The sequence below is a fragment of the Amphibalanus amphitrite genome, unplaced genomic scaffold, assembly GCF_019059575.1.
Source record: "Amphibalanus amphitrite isolate SeventyFive unplaced genomic scaffold, NRLGWU_Aamphi_draft 000050F_arrow, whole genome shotgun sequence".
In the NCBI taxonomy this organism is placed as follows: domain Eukaryota; kingdom Metazoa; phylum Arthropoda; class Thecostraca; order Balanomorpha; family Balanidae; genus Amphibalanus; species Amphibalanus amphitrite.
The window spans coordinates 109,590-137,173 of NW_024881546.1; the positions used below are offsets into that span (position 1 = coordinate 109,590).

Here is a 27,584-nt window from a genome sequence, read left to right on the forward strand (position 1 = left end):
AGTTAGCAATTCGGGGCATCAGTGTCCTCGACATGCAGAACAAAGCTGTGTCTGACCAGCGATCTCGAAACATGACATGCACTGGAGCGGGCCCTGCGAGGCATTGAACATTGGAGGAGGCTCGGACAGCCTATCAGGGGCCATATAGGCAACGGAATGAACATATGAACGAGAAAGTGGGCTACGACGAGGGTTTTTCCAACTTGCAGATCATGGCAGAATGTGGGGTTCATGAGCTGAAATGTCATCGATACTACTACGAGGGCTACATGCACCACATTTATCCTGCGAGTCCATTCAATGGATTCCAGTCATAACATCGTACTCCGACATGCTATTGGGACAGACGTTCTCCCTCCTGATCTTTTCTCACTGTTGGCACTGTTGGCAGACGAGACCACAGACATGAGCGGAAAGGAGCAGCTCAGCGTTTGCCTGGTTTGCTTGAGCACGTTCTACCCAAGGCTCTATAGGTTCTACCTGGGTCGCACCTTGAGCCCTTCGGTAGGGTGGAAGTGAAGCTTGGCTACTCCGTGCCCACGCTGCGTCCGACTGGAAAACGGCGACGCAGATTAAACCTAAAAGCGGCGACGCTGCGTGACAGGTCTCGCTGTGCTCCTGCCTTATATTAAACCAGGCAGGTCTCTCAACGGAAGCAGCGGTTCAATTCCCACGGAGCTCGTGGGCGAGTATTCAGCAAGTCACATAAGGTCTCTTCAGCTCCATGTCGCCCTCTGCGTGCTTTCGAATGGAGTACAAAAAGCTATACATACAGATTACAGAAGCATGCATCATCATGCCTCGGCTGTGGCATGGAAGACGTGAGGCCATGAGGCCCACTTCCGGCGATGCCCGGCGATGATCTCTATGGTGCATGACAGGTGGACACTGCGAGATGCTCGGGCTGAGGAAACATTCGAAGAGATTGCAGGGCTGTCGCATCTTTTCTAAACCCTCCCCCCAGTGACGACCGATTGTAGTCGCCGGTCCTTCGACGCCCTGAACTACTTGGAGAGCTACCTGCGCTCTAGCCTCTAAGACAACGAGGGCAATAGAAGTATGGCTAGCTTCTATGTGAACTAATTTTCTGACCATACGCCTTGGATCATACGCTTTCATTTTAGCTAAGTTTATTTTGTGGATCGGCCTCTGAATGGTTGGCCGAGTGACTATACTTCTTCAGATTGGTCTGGGCACCCTCCCCCAAGGCCATCTATGGAAGGTGCATACAGTCACTCGCCCGCCGACCAATCAGAAACAGATCCTGAGTGACGTCACCCCTGATGCTCGCAAGGGGTACTCCATCCCACAGTGTATATAAATACTCCATCCCTCTGCAACGTAGAAATGACTAACTTCATTTGAAGATTATTTATGGCGCTCTCGACACACTGCTCAACCGTTGATGTCAGTGGAAAGCCCAACTAATTTTCTAGCGACAATTAGGAGTAGCAATATGCTAAGTAATTGCCAGTTTTGAAGATAGACTATTTAAAAACCATCTGCAGCAGTGCAGGGAAGCAACGTGAAAACGCATCGAGCTTATATTTTAACCATGAATAAATCATTTTTCAGTAAGATTTTAGATAAGGTTTAGATTTAATTTACAACTTCATTACAATATTTTCATTATTTAAAACTTAATTTCAAAATAATATTTTGAAAAATGGCTGCTGTTGGCAAGTAGCTTGGGAGCGATTGTGGCGCACCACGCCATTATTGTCTTGAGGTCCCCTTAGGATGTCATCAAAAGTGGAGTGACAAGGATGTGCCCAAGGCCCTAAATACAAGGTTGCACGGACTTATTTCTACTAAACCTACCAGAATATAGTTTCACGGTTGATTATTTAAATAATTATTCAATCAAAATTTCTTTATTATTATCTCGTAATCATTTATAAGCAATTTTATAAATCAACTTTCAATTTGCTTGCCTTTTACTAGCAAAATAACTTTTCTAGTATTGGGTCAACATAGTGGTGTAGCAGTAGGAACCACATCTGGCAAAACCCCAATGCCTTCGTACAGCAGAAAAGCAGCCACCAGGTGTCGCCACAGTCGCCACTTGGTCGCCACACAGATGTCGCGCGCGTCGCCAATCGCCACACTACCGATTTCCATAAGGACGCATATGTACGGATATGTATAGGAAAGTCGCCCTTAAGGATTACGCTTACATCCTTTGCTTATGAGGTCGGTGGTTGGAAATTGGGAGGGGCTCAGCTATTTTCGACCACGGATATGCCTTTATCACATGATGAGGAACATGCTGATAAGCGTTTTATGCGTCATAACAGCACAAAAGTATTTTTAATCATTTTTCAAAAATAGCCGTTCTGCCGTATCTTTCAGTGCAAGGTGCCGTCGGTCATCCCCGACGTGACGTCACGCAGGGAATTTGCCAGATTTTCCTACTAGACTTCGACACCCCCTGGATGTGCCCGTCTCGAGGGACAAGCTATTCGAGCTCTGAAACGTAAGTCGTAAACCCCAACGCACAGGGGCATATGCTCTAAATGGAAGCTAAGCTATTCTAGTCGGATGGTGACTACCCAGCCCACAGCAGGGGGTTTAACCCTCGCCCGCACATGGGGGGGGGGGGTGGTTGCCACCACCCCCCAGGTAGTCTTTCTGCTCTGCACTGAACATTTTTGAAGCTAGAAGGCTGATTTTTCGTATAGCTGCTCCTCTATCTTTTTTGGATGTCCACTGAAAATTTCAAGTTTCTGTGATTTTTTGTTTCGGAGATATGACCTTGTTTTTCAGGTCATGTCATGACCCAAATGGCCAGTTCTCAACATCTTGCGTTTGCCATGGGCCTTGTGAGCTTTTGACACCCTGATTTCGGCCTTTTTTGCCAGTCTTACCTCCCACCTATCATGGAACATGTTGTTCGACGATGTACAGGGGTCAAGGTCAGGGTCAAGGTCAACCTAGGTCATCTAAGATAATTGCGTTTTAGGCAAGCTGAATTTACTTTTTGTGAAGTTTTTTGACTGCATTTTTGGTAAAAGCTTCTCAGATCATGATTTCATGTAATATGGACCCAAAAACAATCGGTGCACACATCAGTATACACAAAGACACACACAGACATACAAACACATATAATTGACCTTGACCTACCTTGACCTGAAATGACCTCAGCAGCAAAAATCTGGTCGGGTAGTGTGACAAAGAGGTTCTAGCTGGCTTGGCACCAGAAAACAGCATCGTCATCGGTATTTGATAAGCAGCGCACTTGATATCCAACGGTGACCCAAAACAGCAACATTTTTTAGTTTGACCTGACCTGGAAGGTCAATGACTGACCTGAGAAGGTAAAACTGGGTATCATTGGATTCGTCTCTTCCCAAAGAATCTTTTTGGTCTTTACCGCTAAGCTCTATCTCCAACAGGAACGAAATGGCGCGGGGGGGGGGGGGTGGCAACCACCCCCCCCCCCCATGTGCGTTCTAGGATGGGAAAATGGCATGTGCGGGCGAGGGTTAAGGCGACCGGAGGGTCATATTGGACATTTAATGTAAGGAAGAATTAGCCATCGCCTGTGGAATTATTCTAATTTTTACTACTAAAACTCTTCATTTATAATAAACTAGATATTTTAGTTCAAACTAGAATATGGTAGCGAACACGTTACACCAGCCCCATTTACATAGGGATTGTTGCAAGCTTTATAGCCCCGCCCGTTATGTTGCAAAAGGTGCCAATGGTGCTTCACAATTTACAAAATGTTAAATGATTCTCTCTAAATATACTAAGATCACTGGACCGAAATTATCAGTGTCCAAAGTTCATTCCAGGATATCTCACTTAAGAAGTGCAAAAAATGATTAAATCTTGCCCTCATTAGATTCAGTGTTTCTTTCCCTATCTGAAAACGTCCATTACTTTGCTTCAGAGAAGCTAAAAAGTACTCAAAATCGAAGCTCGAGTAGGCTGTCCTAACACAGAATCTGGTAACATCACGTGACTTCTTTTTTGCAGAATATAATTTTCAAATATAATAACACGATTGCTGCTAAAAACATCGTAAATGTAACAAGTTTGATGTATAACACTTCCGTTTAATTTACAACATTGAAAAACGTAAAGTTAACCATGAAAGTCACGTGATCAAAAACTCCGACGCTAAAAGTGAGCTGGGCGCCACTTTTCCATCCTTGAATAGCTACCAAATCACTACCAACTTAATAGCGAAAAGGAATTTCTAAAGAGACTTCAATCACTATCGAAGGTTGGAACTTACGAGCAATCAATCATTTTAATTACCAATACCAGCACATTTTGGGGAGGGGGGGCTAATTCATATTGCCGTCTCTGTCGGGTTTCGAATGGGGGGGGCTTTAGCCCCTGCCGCCCTCTGGATCCGCCAGCGTAGGTCGGTGACCTGACCTTACCCGAACGAAAATGCGGTTGGCGCCACAAGATGCGGATTAAATTCACGGTCAAGTATGCCTACCAACCGCCAGTCCTCAATCGTGCAGGGTTTTTGAACGATCGCGAGGAAAATACCTGGGGTGGCGATGGGATTAGCCATTAACTCCCAGTCAGCCGGGAGGATTGACCGTCCCCTTGGGCCCCTTCCCTAAAAAAATTCATTGTGTTGTTACTTGTGGAAATAATATATTAATATGACTCCAAAGAGCAGATAGCTCGCTATATATTTAACAACTAGTGAGGGATGGGTAACATAATTTTATGCTCAATGCTCTATCAACAGCGCAACAACAGACAGCAGGTCAGCCAAGCAGCAAAACCAAAATGAGTTTAAACCAGATGCGGATCCAAGGGGGGGGTCACATGGGTCATGGCCCCCCCTTGAGGCCCGGGGGCCCAAAGACCTGCCAGGGGCACCACCGGCCTATCAGGGGTATCACAGTCCTGACAGGGGCACCACAGGACCGCCAGGGGCACCACAGGCCTAGCAGGGACACCACGGGCCTGGTGCCCCTGGGCCCTAACAGGACTGTAACGCCCCTGACAAGCCTGAAGTGTCCCCGGCAGGCACGTGGTGCCCCTGACAGGCCTGAGGCGCCCCTGCAAAGCCGGTAGTGCCCCTGGCAGGCCTGTGGTGTCCATGGCAGGCCTGTGGTGCCCTTGCTAGGCCTCTGGTGCCCCTGACAGGCTTGTTATGCCCCTGGAAGGACTGTGGTGCCCTTGCTAGGCCTGTGGTGCCCCTGGCAGGCCTCTGGTGCCCCTGACAGGCTTGCGGTGCCCTTGGAAGGACTGTGGTGTCCCTGGGCCCTGACAAGCCTGAGGTGCCCCTGACAGGTCCGTGGTGCCCTTGTTAGGCCTGTGGTGCCCCTGGCAGGCCTCTGGTGCCCTTGCTAGGCCGCTGGTGCCCCTGGCAGGCCTCTGGTGCCCTTGCTAGGCTGCTGGTACCCCTGCGCCCGGAGAGGACTGGTGCCCCTGAAAAGTCTGAAGTGCCCCTCGGCAGGCCCGTGGTGCCCCTGACAGGCTCAAGGTGCCCCTGCGAGGCCGGTGGTGCCCCTGGCAGACCTCTGGTGCCCCTGGCAGGTCTGTGGTGCCCCTGGCAGGTCTGTGGTGCCCCTGGCAGGTCTGTGGCGCCCCTGGCAGACCTGTGTTGACTGGTGCCCCTGCTAGGTCGCTGGTGCCCCTCACAGACCTGTGGTGCCCCTGGGCCTTGACAAGCCTGAGATGCCTGGCTATGACAGGCTCGTGGTGCCCCTGATAGACCAGTGGTGCCCTTGCTAGGCCTGTAGTGCCCCTGGCAGGCCTCTGGTGCCCCTGCTACCCCTGCGTCCGGAGAGGACTATGGTGCCCCTGAAAAGCCTGAAGTGCCTCTCGACAGGCCCGTGGTGCCCCTGGGCCCTGACAGGCCTAAGTTACCCCTGCGAGGTCGGTGGTGCTCCTGGCAGGCCTCTGGTGCCCCTGGCAGGTCTGTGGTGCCCCTGGCAGGCCTGTGTTGACTGGTGCCCCTGCTAGGCCGCTGGTGCCCCTCACAGGCCTGCGGTGCCCCTGGAAGGACTGTGGTGCCCCTGCCCCTAGGGGTACTCATGGGCCCAACAGGCCCGTTGTGCCCCTGACAGGCCTGTCGTGTATACTTGCTAGACCTGTGGTGCCCCTGCTTCCTGACAGGCCTGTGGTGCCCCTGGCGGGCCTGTGGCGCCCCTACAAGGCCGTAGGTACCCCTGACAGGTTTGTGGTGTCCCTGGAAGGACTTTGGTGCCCCTGACAAGCAGCGGTGGACAATTGTGCCGAGTTGGGGTAGCACGAGCCTTTCCAATTCCATGCCGGCTGCGCCGGCTTGGCTTTGGAGCCGCACCGTGCGGTGGAGGTCAAGGTCACCGCTAAGGCGGCGGCGGATTTGCTGCGCCCGTGCAACCCCAACTCGGCATATTTCTCCACCCCTGCTGACAAGCCTGAAGTGTCAAGGACAGACCCTTTAGACGCCAGGGTCAAGTTCGTCGGACTGACAACGATTTGCTTACCTGATAACGTTACTGGTAAGTACTCTCTACTCAGCGTCCACAACATATATACACATAGCACATTCATATATACTTGCTTACAATTGGTAAATGTGGTTGTGGCTAAGAGTTAAGATACTGACTAAAAAAAAAAAAAAACTGAAAATGGGGGCACCACCAAAATGAAGTGGACGAAATCCGTTGAGTTTTTAATTTTGGGTATAGGTAGGGGCACCACTTCGATTCATTTTTTATTTTTATTTTTTTATTTTTTTTTTTCATCACTCTTTATTACACAATTTCTTTACAACACAACTACCACATTTTCCAACGCTCATACATGATGCTCACTACATTAGCATGTTTGGTTACAGCACAGTACCATATTAATATCTCGTACTCTAATTTCCCTTTCATTCTTGTCATGGTCGTACATAAATTCAGCTTGTGTCAGAATTTTCATTTTTTGTAACAAGTTCACAAACCTTGGCTTTTCTTTTCTAACCTTACAACTATATATGTACCATTTTCCTATCAAAATGAGTCGCTGGATCGCTGTTGCGGTTTCCCTAGGGCATTCGTACAAAGCTGGATCAAATCCCAATATGATTTCCTGAGGGTTCAATTCCAGCGTAATCTTCAATCGGTCACGTATCATATCTTTCACCGATTGCCACATCGCACCCACTTCTTCGCAAGCTACCATTAGGTGTTGTATCGTCTCTCTTTCCCTACCACAAAAGGTGCATAAGTCGCTGACGTCCATGAATTTCGATGCAAAGGTATTTGTTGTCAAAATTCGGTGAACAATTCTGTCCTGGAACCATATCAAAGTTGTATTCTTTGAACACCTTTTGTATCGATAATATATATGCCCCCAAAATATGTTAGAACTCAAAATAGAGTTCCATTTAATTTGACTAGGTAATGGTGAATCTGTTTTCTTATATCTCACATTCAGTAAGGCATCATAATATTGTCTGCAATCGCCGTTCAATATTTGCAGTAGAGCCGGGTGGATGAACGGTCCTATTGGCTTTTTGCCTCCGAATTCACTTGGTATGGAAATTCTCTGTACCAAGCATCGCAATGTCTCAAAAGTCAAAGCGTTCAAACACCCAGGATAAGTTCTCCTAAATTCTTCAAAGGACATAAGTTCTCCTTGAGAACTGTAAATATCATTTATTGACCTACATCCAGCGTCGAAAAGTTTACGTTTCCAAAAGGGCTTCCGTCCTATCACTATTTTGGAAGATAAAAAGATGGGAATCTGCCAAACATCGCTTGCTTCAACTACGAGCTCGTGCTTGAATTCATCATATGCAGAAAATACATCACTCCAAAAAGGATTCATATTCGAGCCAAACTTGTTCATATAACGGTCACCGCTACTTAGTAGCCTATCCAATTCCACTTGCGGTCCCACAATATTTTTTACGGTCAAAAAGCGTCGCACCCAAGCAAGTTTCATAGCTTTACCATACGTTCCCACGCAGGGTATGCCATAATGCGTTATCAAATGGGACCGACGTATTTTGTCTGGCTTGTTGTCCCACAAAAATCGGAAAAACTGCTTCTGCAGTGCATCAGTCATCGCAGTTGGAGGATTAGGCAGTACCGTCAAGACGTACGTCAGCTTGGACAAAGCAAGTGACTTTAAAACCGTCCGCTTCCCGTATAAAGTTAATCGCCGTCGGAGCCAGCCCTTGAGCATGTTTGTTATTGACTCGACTTTTCTTTTGAAGTTGACTGCTACCATTTCATGCATGTCCTTGGTGAAAATGATTCCCAAGTAACGAAAACTGTCCTGCACACATGAGAACTCTGACTGTGTGATAAAGGATGGCGGCTCACCCGGACCTGAATATAAAAGCTCCGACTTCTGTGGATTTAGGGACAGCCCTGAAACCGCTCCAAATTCAGCAATTGTTTTCAAGCAAGCCCTGAAACTACTCTGGCTCCCATCAAGTATGAATGTGCTGTCATCAGCATACTGTTCCAGTTTAATCTCTTGATGATTAAAGATATATCCTTTTATGAGACGATTATTTCGTACCAATATACCCAAAATCTCTGCACAGAGAATGAATAACAAGGGCGAGCAGCAGTCCCCTTGTCTGCAGCCCCTCGCAATTTCAAAGAAGCCGGTAGATATCTGATTCTGTGATATGCACGATGAAGCATCCCGGAGCATTGTGGCAATCCACCGCTGCATATCCGCCCCGAAATTAAAGAACTGCAAAGTCTCCATGATAAATTCGTGGCTCAGAGAATCAAAAGCCTTTCGATAATCAGCAAATAAAAAGAGAACGTTTTTGTTGTTTTCCTTTCTCTTTGTTTCCCACAGAATATCATATACAGTTCTGATACAATCTCCAATATATCTATTTTTCATGAAACCCTTCTCCCAGCCAGCCTTCTCAAGTGGGGCCCACATGGGCCCCAAGTGGGCTCCAAACTGGGACCCATCTGGGCTGCCCACCTTGGACCCAGATGGGAATGTCATGGGCGTCCAACTGGGTCCCATCTGGGCACCCCAGACGGGGCCCATGTGGGACCCATCTGGGGCCCGTATTGAGCCCGCATATGGGCTTTCCCAGTTGGGACCCACATGGGCAGCCCAAGTGGGGCCCATATGGGACCCAGCTGGGATATATGCATATATATGGGTCCCACACGGGCTTTCCCAGTTGGGACTCAGACGGACACATGCAAAAAGCGCACATGGAATTTAATTGGGATTTGGTACCTAGCTTATGTCGTCCACTATTTCCGCGTGAATCCCAAAAAGCAATGTGTTTACACGTGGGAGAACCGCGTACCCTTTGCCTCTCACTAGATCCCCAGAGATTCGAACTTAAGACCTATGGAACATGATGCGGGGACCCTAACCACTACACTACGCTACCACTGCAGGAAGGCGGCAGGCGGCTGGTAGAGAACGGAAGCGTGGATGCGTACCTATTGTGACAAAGGGGAAGAGTTTGGCGGTCCGTCAGCGCCGTATTGCGTCTATTTATAGTCACCAACTGCAACGAACGCCGGCGACACAGTATCAGCGACCGACCTCGCAGGGACGCGGGCAGGGGTGTGCCCAGGCGGCTGTCAGATCAGGAGTCTGGCAGGGTAGCGGCACAGATCAGGCAGGGTAGCGGCACAGTGGAGGCGCTGGCCAAGTCCAGCACGTAAAGTTAGCACATCTAGCCCATCTGGGACCCAGTTGGACGCCCATGACATACCCAGATGTAGCCCAGCCCACATTCGCCCAGATGCCCCACTTCCAGCCCATGTGGGCCCCATTTGGGATGGCTGGCTCAGCTGAGCCATGTTAATTAATCTTCCCATGACTTTTTTTAATCTGCCAGCAATAACTGTCGACAATATCTTCTGAGACGTGTTCAGTAATGAAATTGGCCTCCAACTGTCCATACATGTCTTTGGTTTGCCTGGTTTAGGAATGAGAGTTAATAGTCCTTGCCTTTGAGTGACCGATAAATGGCCGTTTTCAAACGCATAATTAAAGGATCTCACAACCAGGTACCCAATTTCCGGCCAAAAGGTCTTAAAGAAATTCGCAGTAAACCCATCAGGGCCAGGGGATTTATCATTATGTAAACTTTTCACCGCCTGCGATGCTTCCGAGATGGATATTTTTCCCTCAATGCTATTCTTCTCTTCGTGACTCAATCGAATCGTATTATTTCCCAACAAATGTTCTATATCTTGTAATTTTTTCGACCTCTCTTTACGTTTGTAAATTTCCGAGAAGTGTCTGACTAGAGCCGTCATTATCTCCTCCTGATCTGAAATCAAAGTCCCACCTACCTCTAAACAAGATATATATTTTTGCGTATACTGCCGCTTTTCTAGGCTGCAGAAGTAACGAGATGGAGTTTCCCCATACTCGATCCATCGCGCCTTTGCTCTTAGCAGAACGCCTTTCATCCTGCTCTTACGAAGTTCTTGTAACTCAGCAGAGGCATTATAAAGCTCGTTCAAACTAACATTGTCCCCCTCGTTCTGTACTCTATGTTCCAGTGTTACAATTTCACTAATTAATTTATTTTCTCTTTCCGTTGATAACCGTTTCTTTCTCGCACTATACTGAATACTCAATCCTCTTAAATGGCACAACAAAGTTTCAAAAAATAATTGATCATTCACAATAAGGACTGCGTCTTCGTCGCTATCCATTGTGACGGGGTTATATATTGGCAGCAAATACTGACGCCTGAATTCTCTTATACTTTTGCGAATCATTTCCACAAAATCGTTGTCATCCAAGAGAGAATTGTTGAACTTCCAAAAACCTCCTCTCTGCCTAGCTGCGCGGGACAAAAGTGTTAGTGAGACCAAATTATGATCAGTTCTGTATCCAACTTCGATATCCGCGGTTCCCACCATGCTCATCAGTTCCGGGGAAACCAGGAAAAAGTCTAACCTAGCTAGTCTCAGCGGTGTTGGCTTACGCCATGTGTACCTCCTCGTCGTAGGGTGCAGCTGGCGCCATACGTCACACATTTGTTCAGATTCAATGAAATCTAGTACCACTTTCCTAGCAGTTGGATTTCCCACTCGCCTGTAATGTTTAGTGTCGTTTGCCGGATCTAATGCCATGTTCCAATCGCCAACAAAGACGGAGGGATCCTCTGGCAAACATTCGATTTTTGTGAAAAGTTCCCTATAAAAATTGGGATTATCTTCATTAGGACCATACAACACTATCAAGTTAATTTTTCCAAAATTTTCACAGTCAGCACTTATTATCACGTAATTTCCCCCCGGGTCTACTAGAGTACTGCAAATATTTACCCCAGCATTGCGATTTATTAATATTATGATGCCTCTAGAGTTGTTTGTTCCGTAACTGGCTACTAGTTCGCTACCCCATTCGGAACGCACAACATCTATTAAATCTTCTGTGACATGAGTATCAATTAAGCACGTTACCGAATAGTTACTTTTTCTTAAAAAGTCAATTACGTCCCGTCTCTTTTCTGTTTGCCGAATGCCCCGGACGTTCAAGCTCCCAATACTAATGCACCTTCTGTTGATCTTACTCATCGCAAGCTAAACGACCCTCGAATCTTAAAATGTACGAGATCAATACTCTCAATACATGCACAATGTCTCTATATCTTAACTCACGTGAGCAGTAATAATGTTCCAAAAACCTCAACATAATCATAACATCCCAACTCATGAGCACGACTGCTGGCTTCGGCTTCAGAGTCATTTCACGAGCTCAGAAAAGAAAGCCACCAGAAAAAGCCAGTTACTGCCAGCAATGAAATGGCCTCATACCAACTAAACACATCTTCTTACCACACGAATACTTTAAATGTCCGCCGCTCCGTTTAGCAGCCCCCCCCCCCCACACACACACACCCCACCATTCCCCTCACACAATATCCCCAGATGGATATACACAACGCAACACACAAAGTCTAACGGGATATCTGGCCAATAAAAGGAAAAACATTCAACTCACTAGAATGAATCTCCCTTCAAACGGCAAAAAATGTTCCGCGTGTGGGGCCGGCGGGAAGGGGCGGGGAGAACATGAGGTGGGGGGGGGGGGTCCGGGGGTCACGAAGTTCTGCCTCCCATGCCACAGAGTAGCTTAGATCATGATACTACACTTCAAGAAAGCAAAACACTCGAAAACTCAACAGATCGACAGTCTTGGCAGCGCGCCAAATAAGTCCACCAGCCCCGGCCGCCGCTTACCGCTACATCAGTTCTCAGCGGGTCGACGCCCCTCGCCGATCACGTGCAGGGCGCCAAGCGTCACGTGACTCGCTCCGCGGTGGCGGGTCGTCCTGCACTGAGAAGCCGAGCTGACGCACCTTGTCCAGAGACTCGACCCTCTCACTCACTGCGAACTTCTCCCGCTTAAAGAAAACATGGCCGCCGCGCGAGAACACTGTATGTATCCTCTTCTCCTTTTTCGCGTCTAGCAGACTGCGATAAATCTTGTTGCGAAGAGGAGTCAGACTCTCGTTCACATACAGATTCTTACCGGCCAACTCTAGCCGGCGCCACATTACCTGGTCGCGAACACTCCCTCTGCCCGAACGGACAAAACGCACTATTACGCGATTGTTCGCCCCTTGCAGTCGGTGAGCTCTGTCTATATCACTCTCGGACACATTCAGTCCACTGAAGCTGCGATTCAGCACGTTCAGCTGCGATTCAGCACTTCGATTCATGACCCTCCCCTTGGAGTTTTCCTGGATCCGCCCTTGGTTTAAACAGGTCCTTACATGTCATGTCCCAACACATCCGCCCACATCCATCCCCCCGTCCCCGCCCCCCCCCCCCCCACATCCAACGCGAACCGCATGGTCCGTCACAGCACCGCGGCTGTAGCCGACTTCCACTTGAAACTCGAGTCAGCCAGGCGTCGTCGCAAGCAGACAGCGACGGTTGTCATGGCAACGCAACGGTCAAAAAGCGCGCGCCACCTACGCGCCACGCATTTGATTGATGCTGATCAGCTGTTCAGTTGTCGCCAGGGAGTGATGGGTGGTGGATTGTGCGCGTCTTTGGTGTTGTGAATTGCGGGATCCAGCAAAGGTGGCCGACGGAACGTGGATAACGGCTATCGGTAAGTCTCTGGCCCTTGGTTTATGTGTTGAGAAGGCATCTTTTGATGATAATGACGGCAATTGACACTTTTCATCCGTTTCTCCTCCTTGGCCGGTGATTCCCCAGGGCGCCAGAGAGAACATCCATCACGACTACCAGTGCGGGTAGCTTGAGGCAAACCGACAGAGGCGCGGGGTGTTGAATAAGTTGAAGTCTGTTGGTAACGTTGATGACCCAGACTGCGAAATCAAAATATGCATATATATATATCAAAATATGCAATATATATATATATATATATATATATATATATATATATATATATATATATATATATATATATATATATATATATATATATATATATATATATATATATATATATATATATATTAAATCCTGCCTTTCTTCAGTCGTTATTCTCTTATTTTCAGGGTCCGACAATTGGTTTTGAGCTAGGTCGTCGAGTTGAAAATTCAGACCAAAAATTAGCAAAAGGAGCGGAAAACTAGGCATTACATTGAGCTTTATAGCGGCCACCTACCCCGTAGGTCCTACGGGCACAGCCTACAATTGCCATGCATGTTGAGTGAGCGCCAATCCCAGTCAGCTCCCAGTTTCAGTGTGCGTGCCGCGTGTGAAATCACAACGGAGCGCGATACCGCCATAACCCCATGCTTGGAGAAGAGCCCTTCTGGACAAGACGTTACCAGTCGACGGGGGGGGGGGGGATTTGGCATCCAGTTAGGTTCCTGAAATCAAATGGCTGTGGAAGAGCAGCATAACATTTTTTTCACCGTTCACTGAGACTCATTGAAATAAAAGAAAAAAGAACGCTGAAACACGACTATGCGTGGACCTTTTTTCGGGCGGTTCACAGGAGAGAATACCTTCTTTAGACCGCAAAGTGTGTTTCAATTTACTTTTTTTTTTTGCTGAATTGCAGTGACTTGCGCTGCTTTTCCGTTTAATTTGCCATATGTTTTAGGTCAGATACCCCAAATCTCCGAAAGTCCGTTTATGAAGTTAAACGGCACTTGATTCACCATAATTGCCTTCTGGTGGCCTAGGCTAACTACTCTTTGCTGACTCTGGATAATAATTGGCTCGAGTCAGGGGGCGTCGAAGTCTAGTTCCTACCAACCTGGCACTCCCATGCCTACGTCACCACGAGGACGCCCGAGGGCATTTACATGTTGAAGATAGGGAAATTGCCGTAGTTTAGAGCCGCCTGAAGGGCAACCTTGAGATAAATGGTAATGTAAATGTGTGGTAATGTTACAGTTAGTATGCGAAATCCGTTAGTTTGTAACGCAACTAGTTTCGTTGCAAACTACCTGACCGGCCAGGTAGTTTGCAACGAAACTAGTTCCGTTGCAAACTAACTGACCGTCCAGTTAGTTTGCAAACTAACTAGTTAGGATGCAAACTACCTAGGTACGTTGCAAACTACCTAGTTACTTTGCAACGGAACTAGGTGTGCTGCATCGGAACTAGTTGTAATGCGAAATCGACGAGGCAGTGGCTCTATTTGTCGGTTAGATATATTCAACTTTTATGTAAATTTTAACAACGGTGGTTAAAACAAAGCTGTGCTTTTCTAACGGGTGACACTAGACATAAGAGTATAGGACGGGTGGTCACATTCATGGATGAAACAGTGAATTAACCAGATTCGACTACATAATGTGACGATCACTAGCGGATCCAGAGGAGGGGCAGTTCCGGGGGGAATTTTGCGATTTTGATTTTTTTTTTCAGAACAGAACTGAACTGTATTGTCCCATGGCCCGTTGTGCGTGCGATCAAGAATCTGTCTCAACGGCCGACTCCTACTGCGACTTGCCTATGCCAGGTGACCTAGCGGTGCCGGGCCATTCGGTAACAGCCAATGATCAAAGGGCAGGCTGCGACTGCGTCACAGACTGATTGGTTGTGGAGGAGGAGCTCGTCAGCGGCGCGGTTCTGGAATAGGGGAGGTATGGGCCGGTTTTGTGTAAAGACAATTTTCTTCCAGTGGGCAGTGGCTAGACCCGGTTTTTCACTCTGTGTACGTGAAATTGCTTTTCGCCTGCAGTGTGCCTGATATTAGGCATCTGGGACCAATTATTTTGTCTCGAGATAACTTTCAATAAATCACGCGCTTTTTCGATCCATCAAAATACACCGGGAGGTATGGGCCGGTGCTATGTTTCATATTCTTTTCTCGACAATGAGAACAATACTCGTAGCTAGCTGGTATCTACCTAGATCTCTCTTAGAGCCACCGCATAAGCGGCCAACAGCTTACTTCATGGATATCACTTGGGCACATAATTATTTTGGTAAACTCAATCATGCTCCACGAAATAAGATCAATAATATTTTTTTCTGTTCGAATGAAATCTTTAGTTAAATGTTCGACCTTGCGCGGCAAAAATAAAATTTATTGAAGAGGACATTCAATGAAAGCATCATTTCATTGATTTAGGATCAACGGGGGTGGGTGGCCCGAACACCGAACCTCTCGGTTAGGACGCCAGAATGTGCGTAGCATCTCAGCTCATAATCTTGCGCTTCAAATTGTCTATCCAGTCCTAATTTGCATGCTTTAAACTTTATGTTAGAGCTGGTCTGACATCACAAAACGAGCCTGGTTCAAATTTATCACGATTTGTTTTTGTATGTACCGTATTTTACTCGAAGAGGGCAAAAACGCTTTATCACCGCTCATTGCCAAGGAAGACTGTTCTGTTACTCTCCGCCAGCGAGTGCAAAAGGCTATAAATTTTGGAGCCCGTATAGTTACTGGCTTGTCCCGGCGTGAGCACGTCACTCCCGCCCTGGAGTCGTTGGGGTGGCGGCGTTTTGACGGTATGTTAGAGGAGAGGGACGCGGCCATGCTGCGCAGGCTGATGTCGTCCGGGGCGCCTCCGGCGTTGGCCGATCTAGTGCGCAGTCGCTCTGAGGTGTCAGTCAGGTCCGCTCGCGGTGTGTGCGCTGGTCAATTGGAGCTCCCTAGAGTAAGGACCGAGCGTGGAAAACGTACTTTTCCGTACAGAGCCGTGTCTGTTTGGAATGCTGGGTGCATGAATCGTCTGTGACTCGTGTACACGTTTGATGAGCGCTATTTTAGGACATATTTTTAGATAGTTTATGTGTTCGTCTTTTTTACAACTTGTATTGACGGGAGGGCAGAAAAGCCATGTTTTATGGAGCTCTTAATAAACCTGACTATGACTATGACTATGACTATGACTATGACTATGAGGAAGATTTCGGAAATCACGTGGGTAAGTGGGTTGAATAACGGAATGGCTGCTACCAGTTTACGCGGTCAAAGGTGTAAAAATACGCAACACTTCTTCAAAACTGCGATGGTCCATACCAGAGATGTCAATCGGATACCAACTTTTTGGAATACCAATACCAAACCGATACCAACTTGGTATTTGGTATTTCAAGGCGAACGCATTTGGTATTTTATTGGTTTTATGAATCCTCTCTAATGTAAAAGAGGCTGAGAATTTGGTAAAAAGTTGGCATTTCCCTCATAATTACCAAGTCGGTTCGGTTTCGGTATTTTTCCATGGGTATTGTTGGTATTTGGTTTGGTATCGGTATCACGATTTTCCGTAATTGACATCACTAGTCCATACCTTCGGGGGGCCCATACCTCCCGGGTCTCCTCTATTCCGAAATCGGCAGCAGAACCTTTCTTTCCGCTTACATGTCTACGCATTTATGATGATCACTAGCGGTTCCAGAAAGATGGTCTTAAACGTTGCGGGAGACATAATCCTAAAAAAGTTTCACCTAATTCCAAAAACCTTTCGGATTTTGATTCCAATCCTTACACACGGCTGTGCAGTCTAAAACAAGTATTTGATTATAAAAGTTGTTCAGTTTTCGTTTCATTCTTATAATAAGTAAATATTGGTCGCTTTCGGGCGCTGCGTGGATGGCGGAGCGATTTCGGGCGCCCCCCACCTCTGGATCCGCCAGTGATCGTAACGTTATGTAGTCGAATCCGATTAATTCACTGTTTCTATCCTAAATGTGACCACCCGTCTTATGTCTAGTGTCACCCGTTAGAAAAACACAGCTTTGTTTTAACAACCGTTGTTAAGATTTACATAGAAGTTGAATATAACCGACAAATAGAGCCACTGCCTCGTAGATTTCGCATTACAACTAGTTTCGTTGCAACACACCTAGTTCCGTTGCAAAGTAACTAGGTAGTTTGCAACGTACCTAGGTAGTTTGCATCCTAACTAGTTAGTTTGCAAACTAACTGGACGGTCAGTTAGTTTGCAACGGAACTAGTTTCGTTGCAAACTACCTGGCCGGTCAGGTAGTTTGCAACGAAACTAGTTGCGTTGCAAACTAACGGATTTCGCATACTAACTGTAACAGTAATATGATCATCAACATGTTATTTATCCAAATCCAGGGCCAATTAATCGATAACCTGTCACGTTTTCCAGTGGTGATGCGCTAACGTTCGTGGTTCTTGCAGCCAATAAGTGTGTTTCATAGTGCGATTCAGCCGCATTATCGACTTTAATGCCATAAACCGCCACGGAACATACGATTTGCAGCTCCCTGGCGTGATAGCTGCCAGTAGGGCTCCGGAGTCGGAGTCATGAAGTCGGTCGGAGTTGACAGTTCTGACCTGAGTCGTCGAGTCGGAGTCAGAGTAATTTTTAAAAGCCTGGAGTCTGAGTCAGTCACCGAAATTCGATCCCCTCCGCAGACCTTTCAGGGTTCCGTAGTCGGAGTTGCAGTCGGTCGGAGTCGACAGTTCTGACCAGAGTCAGTGTCAGAGTCGATTTTGAAAGCCAGAGTCGGAATCGGAGTCACCAAAAACCATTGCCTCCGCAGACCTGCTACACTGTAAAAAATATTGACGAGCTATGTGTCAAAACAAGGGTCTCGAAACAGTCACCAGGTTGTCAATGCTTTTGGTACCTACCACTTGACTAGTTACCGCTTAGTTAGCTTACAGGCTGAGAACTATCCAGATCGTTATGATCCGGTATTGTAATGATACCCTAGGTGTACCTTTGTTTTGAAGTGCTGAATTAACTATCAAGGTTGTTTGACGTTTGTTTTCGCCTTAATCCGAAACGAGGAAGACCCTCATCAAATTATTAGGTGAAAGCCAGCCTCAGGATGATCAAAATACTAGGGGTAGTTTTGTCATAGTAATCTGTGAAGGGTGAGGAACAAGCCGTAGCAATGCACTCGTCACCAAACCAGCCTGAGATTATTCGCCAGGTAGCTGCTGCGTTTCCCTACTTGCTGAATCATGTTTGCAACTTTCCATTTCCAGACACTTTTTACGGCAAATAAATTGTTGGGTTATTTGGAAGGTGAATGACAATTTTATTTCTATAAGTCAATACATTTGTATTTCCGATTGCCCTAAAACTTTTTTTTTTAATCGTTTGCGGTAGGTTTTTATTGTTCGCAATAAAGTTGCGCACTTGTGAATCCTTCACTTAATGCGTTCCCGGCTTCCCGGCGCCAGTTGCGCTGTGCCGTGCCGCGTTAACGGTCGGGGGTGCACGCGTCTGTGAAGTGCGAGTGTTTATCACTGGGCAAACCTGTATCGTTTCCATTTGTGCAGTGTCTAGTTATGAAGAATTGCTTGCCGATATATGACCTGCAGTGATCGACGTTCTGATTCAATAACTTGCCATAAGCCATTATTCTCAACCAAATCGCGCAGAGACGTTTGCAAAGTTGTCGAGGGGGGGGGGGGAACAAGAGCGATTTTAAATGAATTGCTCTCCATGCAGTGCAATAGGACTTAGGTTTAATTTTTCGAAAATTGTGGAGCCGCCCCCGGTGTCCGGCCTGGCCAACTCTCTCAAGAACCGACAGCTAACGGAACACTGAAGTTTCACTACGACGATTTCCGCCAAAGTTATGAAGAAAAGGCAAGTGCAAGAAGTACAAAACTTCTCTTGGTAATCAAAACTTAGGTTTGGCAAATTCCAAACCCTAAGTCACTACAACTGTGGATATAAATAAGCTGGTTATTGACGGCCAAGCTCTGGCCAATCTGAGGTTCAGACCTATCATCAAGTTCATGAGGCAGCTGCGGTTGGGCGGCTCACGGGCTCCACTGCATAGGCTCAGACAGGTACCTACTCTACAAAATGTCTTCTGTGTTCTTAGGTTCAGATCTATCGATAGGTATGTGCATGCTTCTGATTCGATTGATAACTGTAAACGGGCGCTGGAAGTGAAAGGTTCGCTTGATATACGAAAGGTGCATTGCAAGAAAGCACATTATTTCAGAAATACACTTTCATTTTATCTTGAGCGTTTTTGGAATGGGCCGGATGAATTCGTCATCAAACTGGTAAGGGATTTCGTTTGAAGACCACCGATATTTAATAATATGATGGTCTTCAAACGAATTCGCTGGCAAATTCGATGACTGGATTGGGCGGCGAAGGATCTGCTGGTCATCTGACTATGAGTTGAGCAATACGTTAGTTTTGACCTAGTTTGAGCTTCATTCGTTAAGTAGGAACAAGACGATGCTTCTTTTGAGCATCGTCACTAAACAAGCCGCCCTCGTTTTGACATTGTTTTTCGTTATTATTGTTACTAGGTACTTTGTTATCATACACAGCATTAACGAGGACCTGCTTCCAAAACAAGGCAGAAACGCTCCAGCTATTTTTGGGACGTGGTAAAAACTAACCGACACCTGGTAACTGTCATCTGACGAACACAAAACAAGCCAGGGGCTCGCAGCGTGTGTCAAAAGTAGGATGCAAAACTAGTCTGTACCCCCGACATTTAGCGTTGAGAATCATTTGACGAGGGGCTAGTCAATATTTTTTACAGTGTAGGGCTGTGGAGTCGGAGTCAGTCAGAGCAGACATTTGAAATCAAAGTCAGAGTTGATTTTTGAAAGTCTGAGTCAGAGTCGGAGTCATCAAGAAACCCATCGACGATCCGCAGTACCATGCAGTAAGGGCGCTGCCGATCGATGCCCCTGAATTGCCTATCAATGGGGTTGGGAACTCGATTTTTTAAGAATGCATGAAAATGATCAAACTATTTTCACAGAATTTATGGTGCATACCATTGCCTCATAAAATCAATAAGCTGAGAGAAATGGGGGAAGAAAGATAGGAAACTTGTTTTGAAAAGTTCTTGAAAAATATGCTCTTGATGCTGTTACGTCACATGTCACCTTCTGCGGTTGACAAATAATGGCGCATCTGGCGCACCACAGATTACATGTTATATCAATGGGTGAAAGATGTTGTTTGCTTCACTCTGCCATTCGCGCCGTTTTTAACTTTAAATTATGCTAAAACATTTACGGATGAAATGTTCAGTGTCAAAAATTGATGTGTCTGCCGTGTACTATATTCCCACTTAACATGAGCGCGTGATAAACATTTTATGTACCTCGAATTTTCAAATGATAAAGATGATGAATGGGAGGATGCTGAAAAGCAAAAGCTCATTCCAATATTTGGACTACTTTACGATTAAAATGTTTACATTCCTGTCATCTTATTGATCATTTATTTGTTCTTTTTTATGAAAATAACTTAAGGCGTTGAGAACCGAGGTAATTTCTATCTACCGTGCCTTAACTTACCAGCAACAGCAATCTATCTACTCCCTACGGTGGCAAGGGAGACTGTGAAAGAAGCGTGAGATGGATTCTAAACAATTCTTTTGTGATATACTGAAGGGCAAAGTGCAGAGAAGAGCGTACAAGTCCTGTTTTGTGCCAGGCTGTTGCAGTAGCACTTATGAAACTCCGAAAACGATCTTCGATCTTGTCCCGAACAACATTACCCTGAGGAGATGATCGTCTGCAATAGCAGGAAGAGCTGATGCAAGTACTTTGAAATCCACTATCAAGTCGGTGCTATTGTTGTAATGATCACTGTGAGGTGAGATATTTTGTGCAAGGGCTGAGTGTAATGCCCAGGAAATGACCTCCATTCGCCCCCTGACCGGTCAGGGTTATAAAATTTGAGTGCATGGCGGTCCGTTTGGGGTTCAGATGTCAACTGTATTTTGTTACTGTCAAACAATACATGTTATGCTGGCAGCGAATGTGTGTAACGTCGTTTTTCGAAACAGAAGTTAGAACTGTAACGGCAGAGTGCTTGCTGGTCTCATCGTAAGTATTGTAAGTGTTGTAAGCAAAAGCATTGTCAATATTGTAAGTATTGTGAGCATTGATGTATGGTAGATATCACCTCACATGATCTCGGCTCAGATAACCCCTGCCGGTGTCCCTGTCAGTAAACGGCACCTGGATCATTACAGATAATATAATTTGTCATAATTCTTAAAGAATTGGGTGGTTTTGACTCGTTTACTCGAGGTGCAGGTCGCATTTCAATACTTTTCCATAGGCTTGCAATGTAAAGGTCACGACTCTGACCTAACCTCAGGTCACAGATCAAAAATTCTGAGATATACAAACGACACATACTGCAGGTACTGTTTTGAAGACTTGATGAGAGGAAATAACTTTGTGAAAAACTCAAGCTCTGACGTGTTTGCAAACTTTTTCTGAGGTGGGGTCAACAAACCCGCTCTGGTTACCTCACCTGACCTGACCCGGCATTTTTTTTTTTTTACTGAGATGTGCGCAATGAGCATTTAGGAAAAGTCACCAAATATGAGCTGAATGTCTCGCGGCGTTTGGCAATTGTACAAGAAAATCCTGAAAGGTCTCCCCGTCCGAAATAGGGTTAATGTGTATATGAAGAGTTGCAGATGCCAAACATACCCAGATCTAAGACTGCAGTTCCCAGTGCCGCTGCAACGTTTTTAAAACAAACATACATAGGACATGCAAACATGTTTATTTGCATCTGTTTTGGATAATAGCGACTCATGGCGCCATCACCCGCGATAACTGTTAGGATTTGAGATATATTTTTATTTAGGCCATTAGTTTGGCTGTAATGTTTATTAATATTAGTTGGGCGGAGTTTGGTAGTTTTTTATTTAACTTGTGGTATGTTGTGCTGATTGCGGGTTGTTCAAACCTTTCAAATGTAAGGACCTTATTGAACTCAACTCTACCCCTACACTACCCTACACACGACTGGACGCTTTCCAAGCCCACAAGCATCACGACGCCGAGATGGAATGTAGCCGAGAAATCACCCTCGCCATCTGCTCTAGAGCTAATCGTGTGGGGCGGCGTGTGGGGCGCCGCTTAGCCTATGGGGGTGCACTTCTAGTGGATGGGGGACGAGGGTGCACCTGCACCCCTTTCATATGGAAAGTTACTTCCCTGATTACAGCTCCCCGTATTGCACCTAATCAGGGAACGGCCAGCAAACGAAGGAACTATTTCTGGATGACAGGCGAATAACCGCTCACGCAAGGAGCGGAGCTCCGCCCCGTCCAAAGTGGCCAACAAAGCAGAGACAGAGGCAGCATCACATCTTCCATCAAAGAACTGGTTTCTGGCTTGGAAGATGAGCGCCATCTTTGCATCCGAGTCGGTGCTGTCAGGAATCAGCTGGTCTAATGGAGTGAGAGTAGTGAGACGACTAGCTATTGTATCAGAGCTACCTGGTCTTCGTAGCATTTGCACCGATTCTTCTCGATCGGACTCTGAATTCTGTCCCTCGACCCTCCTGCGTATTACTTGAGGCATTGCTATGTAGCTAAGTCTTTGGCACAGAGTTTCATTATCCATGCTTTGCAAACAGTGCCATAACAACACAGTTAATTAATCACCAAGCTTCTTTGCAAGTTCCAATACAGTTGAATCGCACGCGATTTAAGTGCAAAAATCAAGAAAAGTGCCAACTTGTTCCCGTAAAATATTTTGAATATTGACCTAAAAAAATGAGTAATTTCCAGATAAAATAACAGCGAAATCAGTTTTCGCTTGCCAATAAAACTCACAGATATTGAAGCTCCATTATTAAAGGAACATTTTAGTATATGCCATTCTTGATAAAACTTCTTAGCTACGCAATACCAGCGCAAAATAAAGAGACACTGAAAACACGACCAATCACTCCGATTTACCATAGGAAAATACATAGAAAATGTATGTCTCAACTGCGCCAAATATACAGACAGTTATATACCTACATGTGACGTCATGATTAGCCCGACCAATCAGAAGCAAGTTGTTTTCAGCCACAAATAATTAATTTCTGAACTAACTGGGCATTTTTTTAACAAAGTGATTTTAAATTAAATCATTAAAAATTCTGAGCTTTTTTATTTTACCAAAACATACAGAGCATGCAGATAGGTACCAACCCTATTGAATGAATATGATGACAATTAATTAGGTAGGCACCTTCTATCATTCATCCCTCATGTGCTAGATACGCCGGCTGATATTCACTACACCATTCAGCCGGGCGCTAGTCCAAGCTTGGTGCCAGTTACGCCGGCCGACATTCACCACACCACTCAGCCGTGCGCTGGTCCAAGCTTGGTGCCAGTCACGCGCAGACAGGAGAGATTCAAAATTAAGAGAGGCCAACTGGTCTTCACCTCTTCAAAGTTGTTAAATGGCCATGCAGTCTTGTCCTTCAGACAATAATTATTTAGGCCCATGCACCACCCGGCTTTGTAGGGTGAACGCGACACCCGGCGTGAGAGGGGGTGTGGGGATTGCCTCCTAACCCGCACGATAAAGAACCCATGGTGTAGTTCGTGAAGAGTAGGCCATGTGCCGGCACCATGGCAAAATTAATCCCAAATCGAATTTATTGTCTTGATGGAGGACAAAGTGGTATCTTAACAACCCTTTAAAGTAACTATAACGTAAAACTTATTCTAACAGTAGGTAAAGTAGGTCCCAGGATCCCACTCACCTCCCAAGAAAGCCACAACGCGTTACCGAGCACTTTAAAGGTCAAAATTTTAGAACTCACACACTTAATTAAAGTAAATGAGCACTTGCAATATCAAAATTCTAGCAATTCGATATTTTTCTAGCAAACAGATTCTTTACAGGCGGCCGAATGTCCAATGGACAGGGACGCCTCAAAACCTCATTTTCACCTTCTCTCATTCATCCCCTGCCACTTGGAGGAATTACTTTCAGTAGAAAAAGACGCATTATTTTGTTTGTTTATTTATTGACACAAAACACAATGATAGCACCTCGCTGGTGCAAATAATTGCTAGATAGATGTTGAGATGTGTTGCCATTGAAGAATCTACTGATTTTCCTAGCGGCTCTCGTTTTCAAGTAACTACTGGTCTTGTAAGATCTCTTGATTGCTCACCGTCTGGCGTCTTCCAAGTTCCAAGGTTTTCTGAAAGCTAATCAAACGTAACCATGACTGCTTTTTTATTGCATGGCGCTTGCTGGTTCTGCTTAATTGGTGGTTTTGCGTCTGAACCTGTTGCTTCATGTTCCATCACATCACATAAAATTTCTAATGGAACATACACTTCTACCTTTTATTTCACTATCAGTTGACTTGCTTTTACCTCTGTGGCCTGCTCGCCCTTTTATTTCCACGCTGGAATCTATCAATTATTGAAAAAGCCTCGGATAAAAAAGCAAGAAAAGTATGTCAAGTTAAATAATTGAGACGGTCCTATAAAACCAGAAAAAAAATCAAAAAGCCTTCACTTCCCTCACTTCATAACAAAAACCAGGCAGCAAAACATGCGAAAGAGTCCTTAGCAACGCCCTAGCAACGCATGTGTCTGAAGTGCGCAATATGTGTCACATCTGGAAAATTTAGTAGCTACTTGATTATTCAACTAGAGTTGGACTATATTAGCTAGGCTTTTATATAAAAATAAGTGTTTGCTTATCGAATTTACAGCAACTGGTTGCTTAACTTCGAAATAATGAATTATTACAGAAAAAGCTTGTTTGCGACATATTTGTAAAGAAACAACGGAAATAGCTTTGACTCGTGCGCTATTCTAGTACATTTTTGGTAGAAAACTTCGTCCAACCTTATGTTTTAGGGCCTTGGCTCGAGTCGTGACCGGTCACCAAAAGCACACAGTCTTCCAAGTTCGATGGCTAAGGAATGTCTTATGAAACTATGATTCTCGTATATCATTAGAATCGAGCGCAATCGTTCTTCTAGCCAGAAAATGAATGATTAGGTAATTCTGGGACACTCTGTATCTAAGACACTTTGTCATAATAATAAATCATTTGACGCCATAACCTACTAGCAAGGTGAGTCGTAATCGATGCAGCTTCGCCAGAACCGCTGTGAAAAGTGTGGAAGCGAGTTTGGCTCTGACCGACGATTTTTAAATACGGAGTGATCTAGAGGTAGCTGGCAGAAGATGAGCTTGCAGCTGCAAGGATGACGGCTATGTAAGCTACATTGCATTCTGACAATTAGTCCTTAAGATACAGAAAAAACTCAACCCTCGCCGTCGGGGGAGGGGTTGCCGCCCCCCATAGGTTTTTTTTTTTTCACGATAGCTCCAAACACGCTGGCGATAGAGAGCTGAAACTTGGTATACCTGACCTTTGATTCAAGCGGGATCTTTTGACACCAACCGCATTTTCGGGTCAGGTCAGGTGACCTATGACGTCATAAGTAAACCTCTGCACGGTCTTAAATGTCGCAACTTCGCAACGCCCTCACTGCCAGAGGAGCTTTCACAGGGAAATTGAACTTGCAGGATCCAGTATCCATTACGAGTCTCACAACTTGTATATCTCGGATTTTTCCTAAAGGTCATATGAGGTCAGGTCATTCTCGTGACCTCACAATTATAAGTCAATTAGCAGTTTTCATTTTTCCCCATTGACTAATCTGGCGCCGGGAACGATCTCCAACTACCTCAAGCACACAGAATCGTGATTTGATGCACTCCTTGCAAGGTTTGATGCATCACTTTTGCAATGTTGACCTTGCGTGTCGTCATTTATGACGTCATTAGGGTCATATTAGTTTTTCGTCAATAACTCCCGATCAAATTGAGCTAGCGAGTCGGGAAAGCCACCTATGGACTCGGGAAGACCTGCCGAATCGAATGATATGCGTCATGACCTCCTTCGACTAATTTCGTGACCTGGGGTCAGAGGTGCAAAAATCTCGTACGCTGTCACATGCCTCGAATGACACGCTGACCCTGTCACGCAATTTTTCTTTGACAAAAAGATTTATTTTAAATGTGTATACGCTCATTTCTTCCCAGAAATTGGTTTGTCTCAATGTGTACGCGGCGTTATCTATGAATTGTAGATTAAGCTGAAAATGAGACCTGAAAATGTGAAAGCTTAATGCATTGTCAATTGAACAAGCAACACGTTTGGGGCGTTTTTCCCATTACATTTATTGAAAGGCATTGTTCGTAATTACGGAGCACCAATACCCGTTCGTTAACGATTTTATCACACCAGTTTCTTTTACGTGAATAGAAGCTTTCAAGAGGCTTTGTCTTTCTTCGAAGGATGAGCTAATGGGGCACCACACTAAAAACAACAAAAAACGCTGTGGTGTTTAGTGCTGCTCTTGGAATCAGGCACGCACACAGCACAGTGCAATATGCCAACAATGAGCACTAAGACTACTGATCTCTGCAGCTGGCGGTCGATATTGTCCTTTCAGAAGCACGGGCCACAGCTTTGTCTTTTCTTTCAAGAGAAGCAACTCGGATGTGCTGGGTATAACGCGATGAGCGTCGTCCTCATGTTGTTGATGGTTTCCACCACCAGCTCTTGGCTCGCCTGCCGCTCCCACGGCAGAGCCTGTGTGCCCTGCACGGTCTGGCGTCTTGCTGGCGCTCCCGAGTACTCTATACATGTCCTCCAGCGCTCGAAGACGAACCCGAAATCCTTCATCTGTGAGAAGAACAAAAGGGCGATATATTAGCAAGGGAGCTTAAAATATCAGGAAATACGAGTTCGCGTAGCATTGCGAACAACTGAATTCATATTAAATTCTTTCCGTAGTTAAAATATCCCTACAGCTATTTCAATTACCAATTGCCATTACGATGCAACAGTGTTGAATTGTAGTTAATTATGAATTTGATGACATTGCACTACAGAAATTCTTCAAATTCTTAACCAAAAATCGCTTATGATTTGGATAGTAAGTCCAGCTATGAGCGAACAAGCGTCTTCTACGACTTTAATTGTCATTGTCACTAACCTTTCAGGATGACGAGCTCCTTTCGCAGTTCGGCGAGCTGCGTGGGACGGGTTTCCTCGGCCAGCTTCTTCTCCAGCAGGCTGCAGAGCAGCTCCAGGTTGCGCCAGAATACGGTGAAAACCTCTCCAGCGTGAGGAGCGAAGCGCGTCTCCGACCACAGCTTGGGTCGAAGAACCTTCCCGCCCACCTCCGCGCCGCACCGCATCAGCTCTTCCCAGCCCTTTCCAACAAGGTACCGTTTGTTCACGGCCGTCACCACATCGATGGTGTCTGTCACCCATGTTCATGAACCCAAGATGCTATTATTTCAAACAGATAACACACATTTACTCACTGGTTCCTGCCAGAGGCGATAAACCGAGCATCGGCATCAAGGCGTTCGCATCGAGACGATTGTGTTCTGGATCAGACTCAGAGGAGTCCACCACAGCAACGGTGTGCTCTGCTGACGGGC

The 27,584-nt window shown here is 45.9% G+C and overlaps 1 protein-coding gene across 1 annotated transcript; it reads right to left on the reverse strand.

Moving 5' to 3' along the window:
* Positions 1-526: 526 nt before the first annotated feature.
* On the reverse strand, positions 527-27,367 carry LOC122377784. Its single transcript, XM_043358201.1, has 3 exons — positions 27,131-27,367; positions 26,548-26,817; positions 527-552 (listed from the first exon to the last, which is right to left on the reverse strand). The coding sequence occupies exons 1-3, from the start codon at positions 27,333-27,335 to the stop codon at positions 527-529; spliced, it is 501 nt and encodes a 166-aa protein (XP_043214136.1). The 5' UTR covers positions 27,336-27,367.
* Positions 27,368-27,584: the final 217 nt, after the last annotated feature.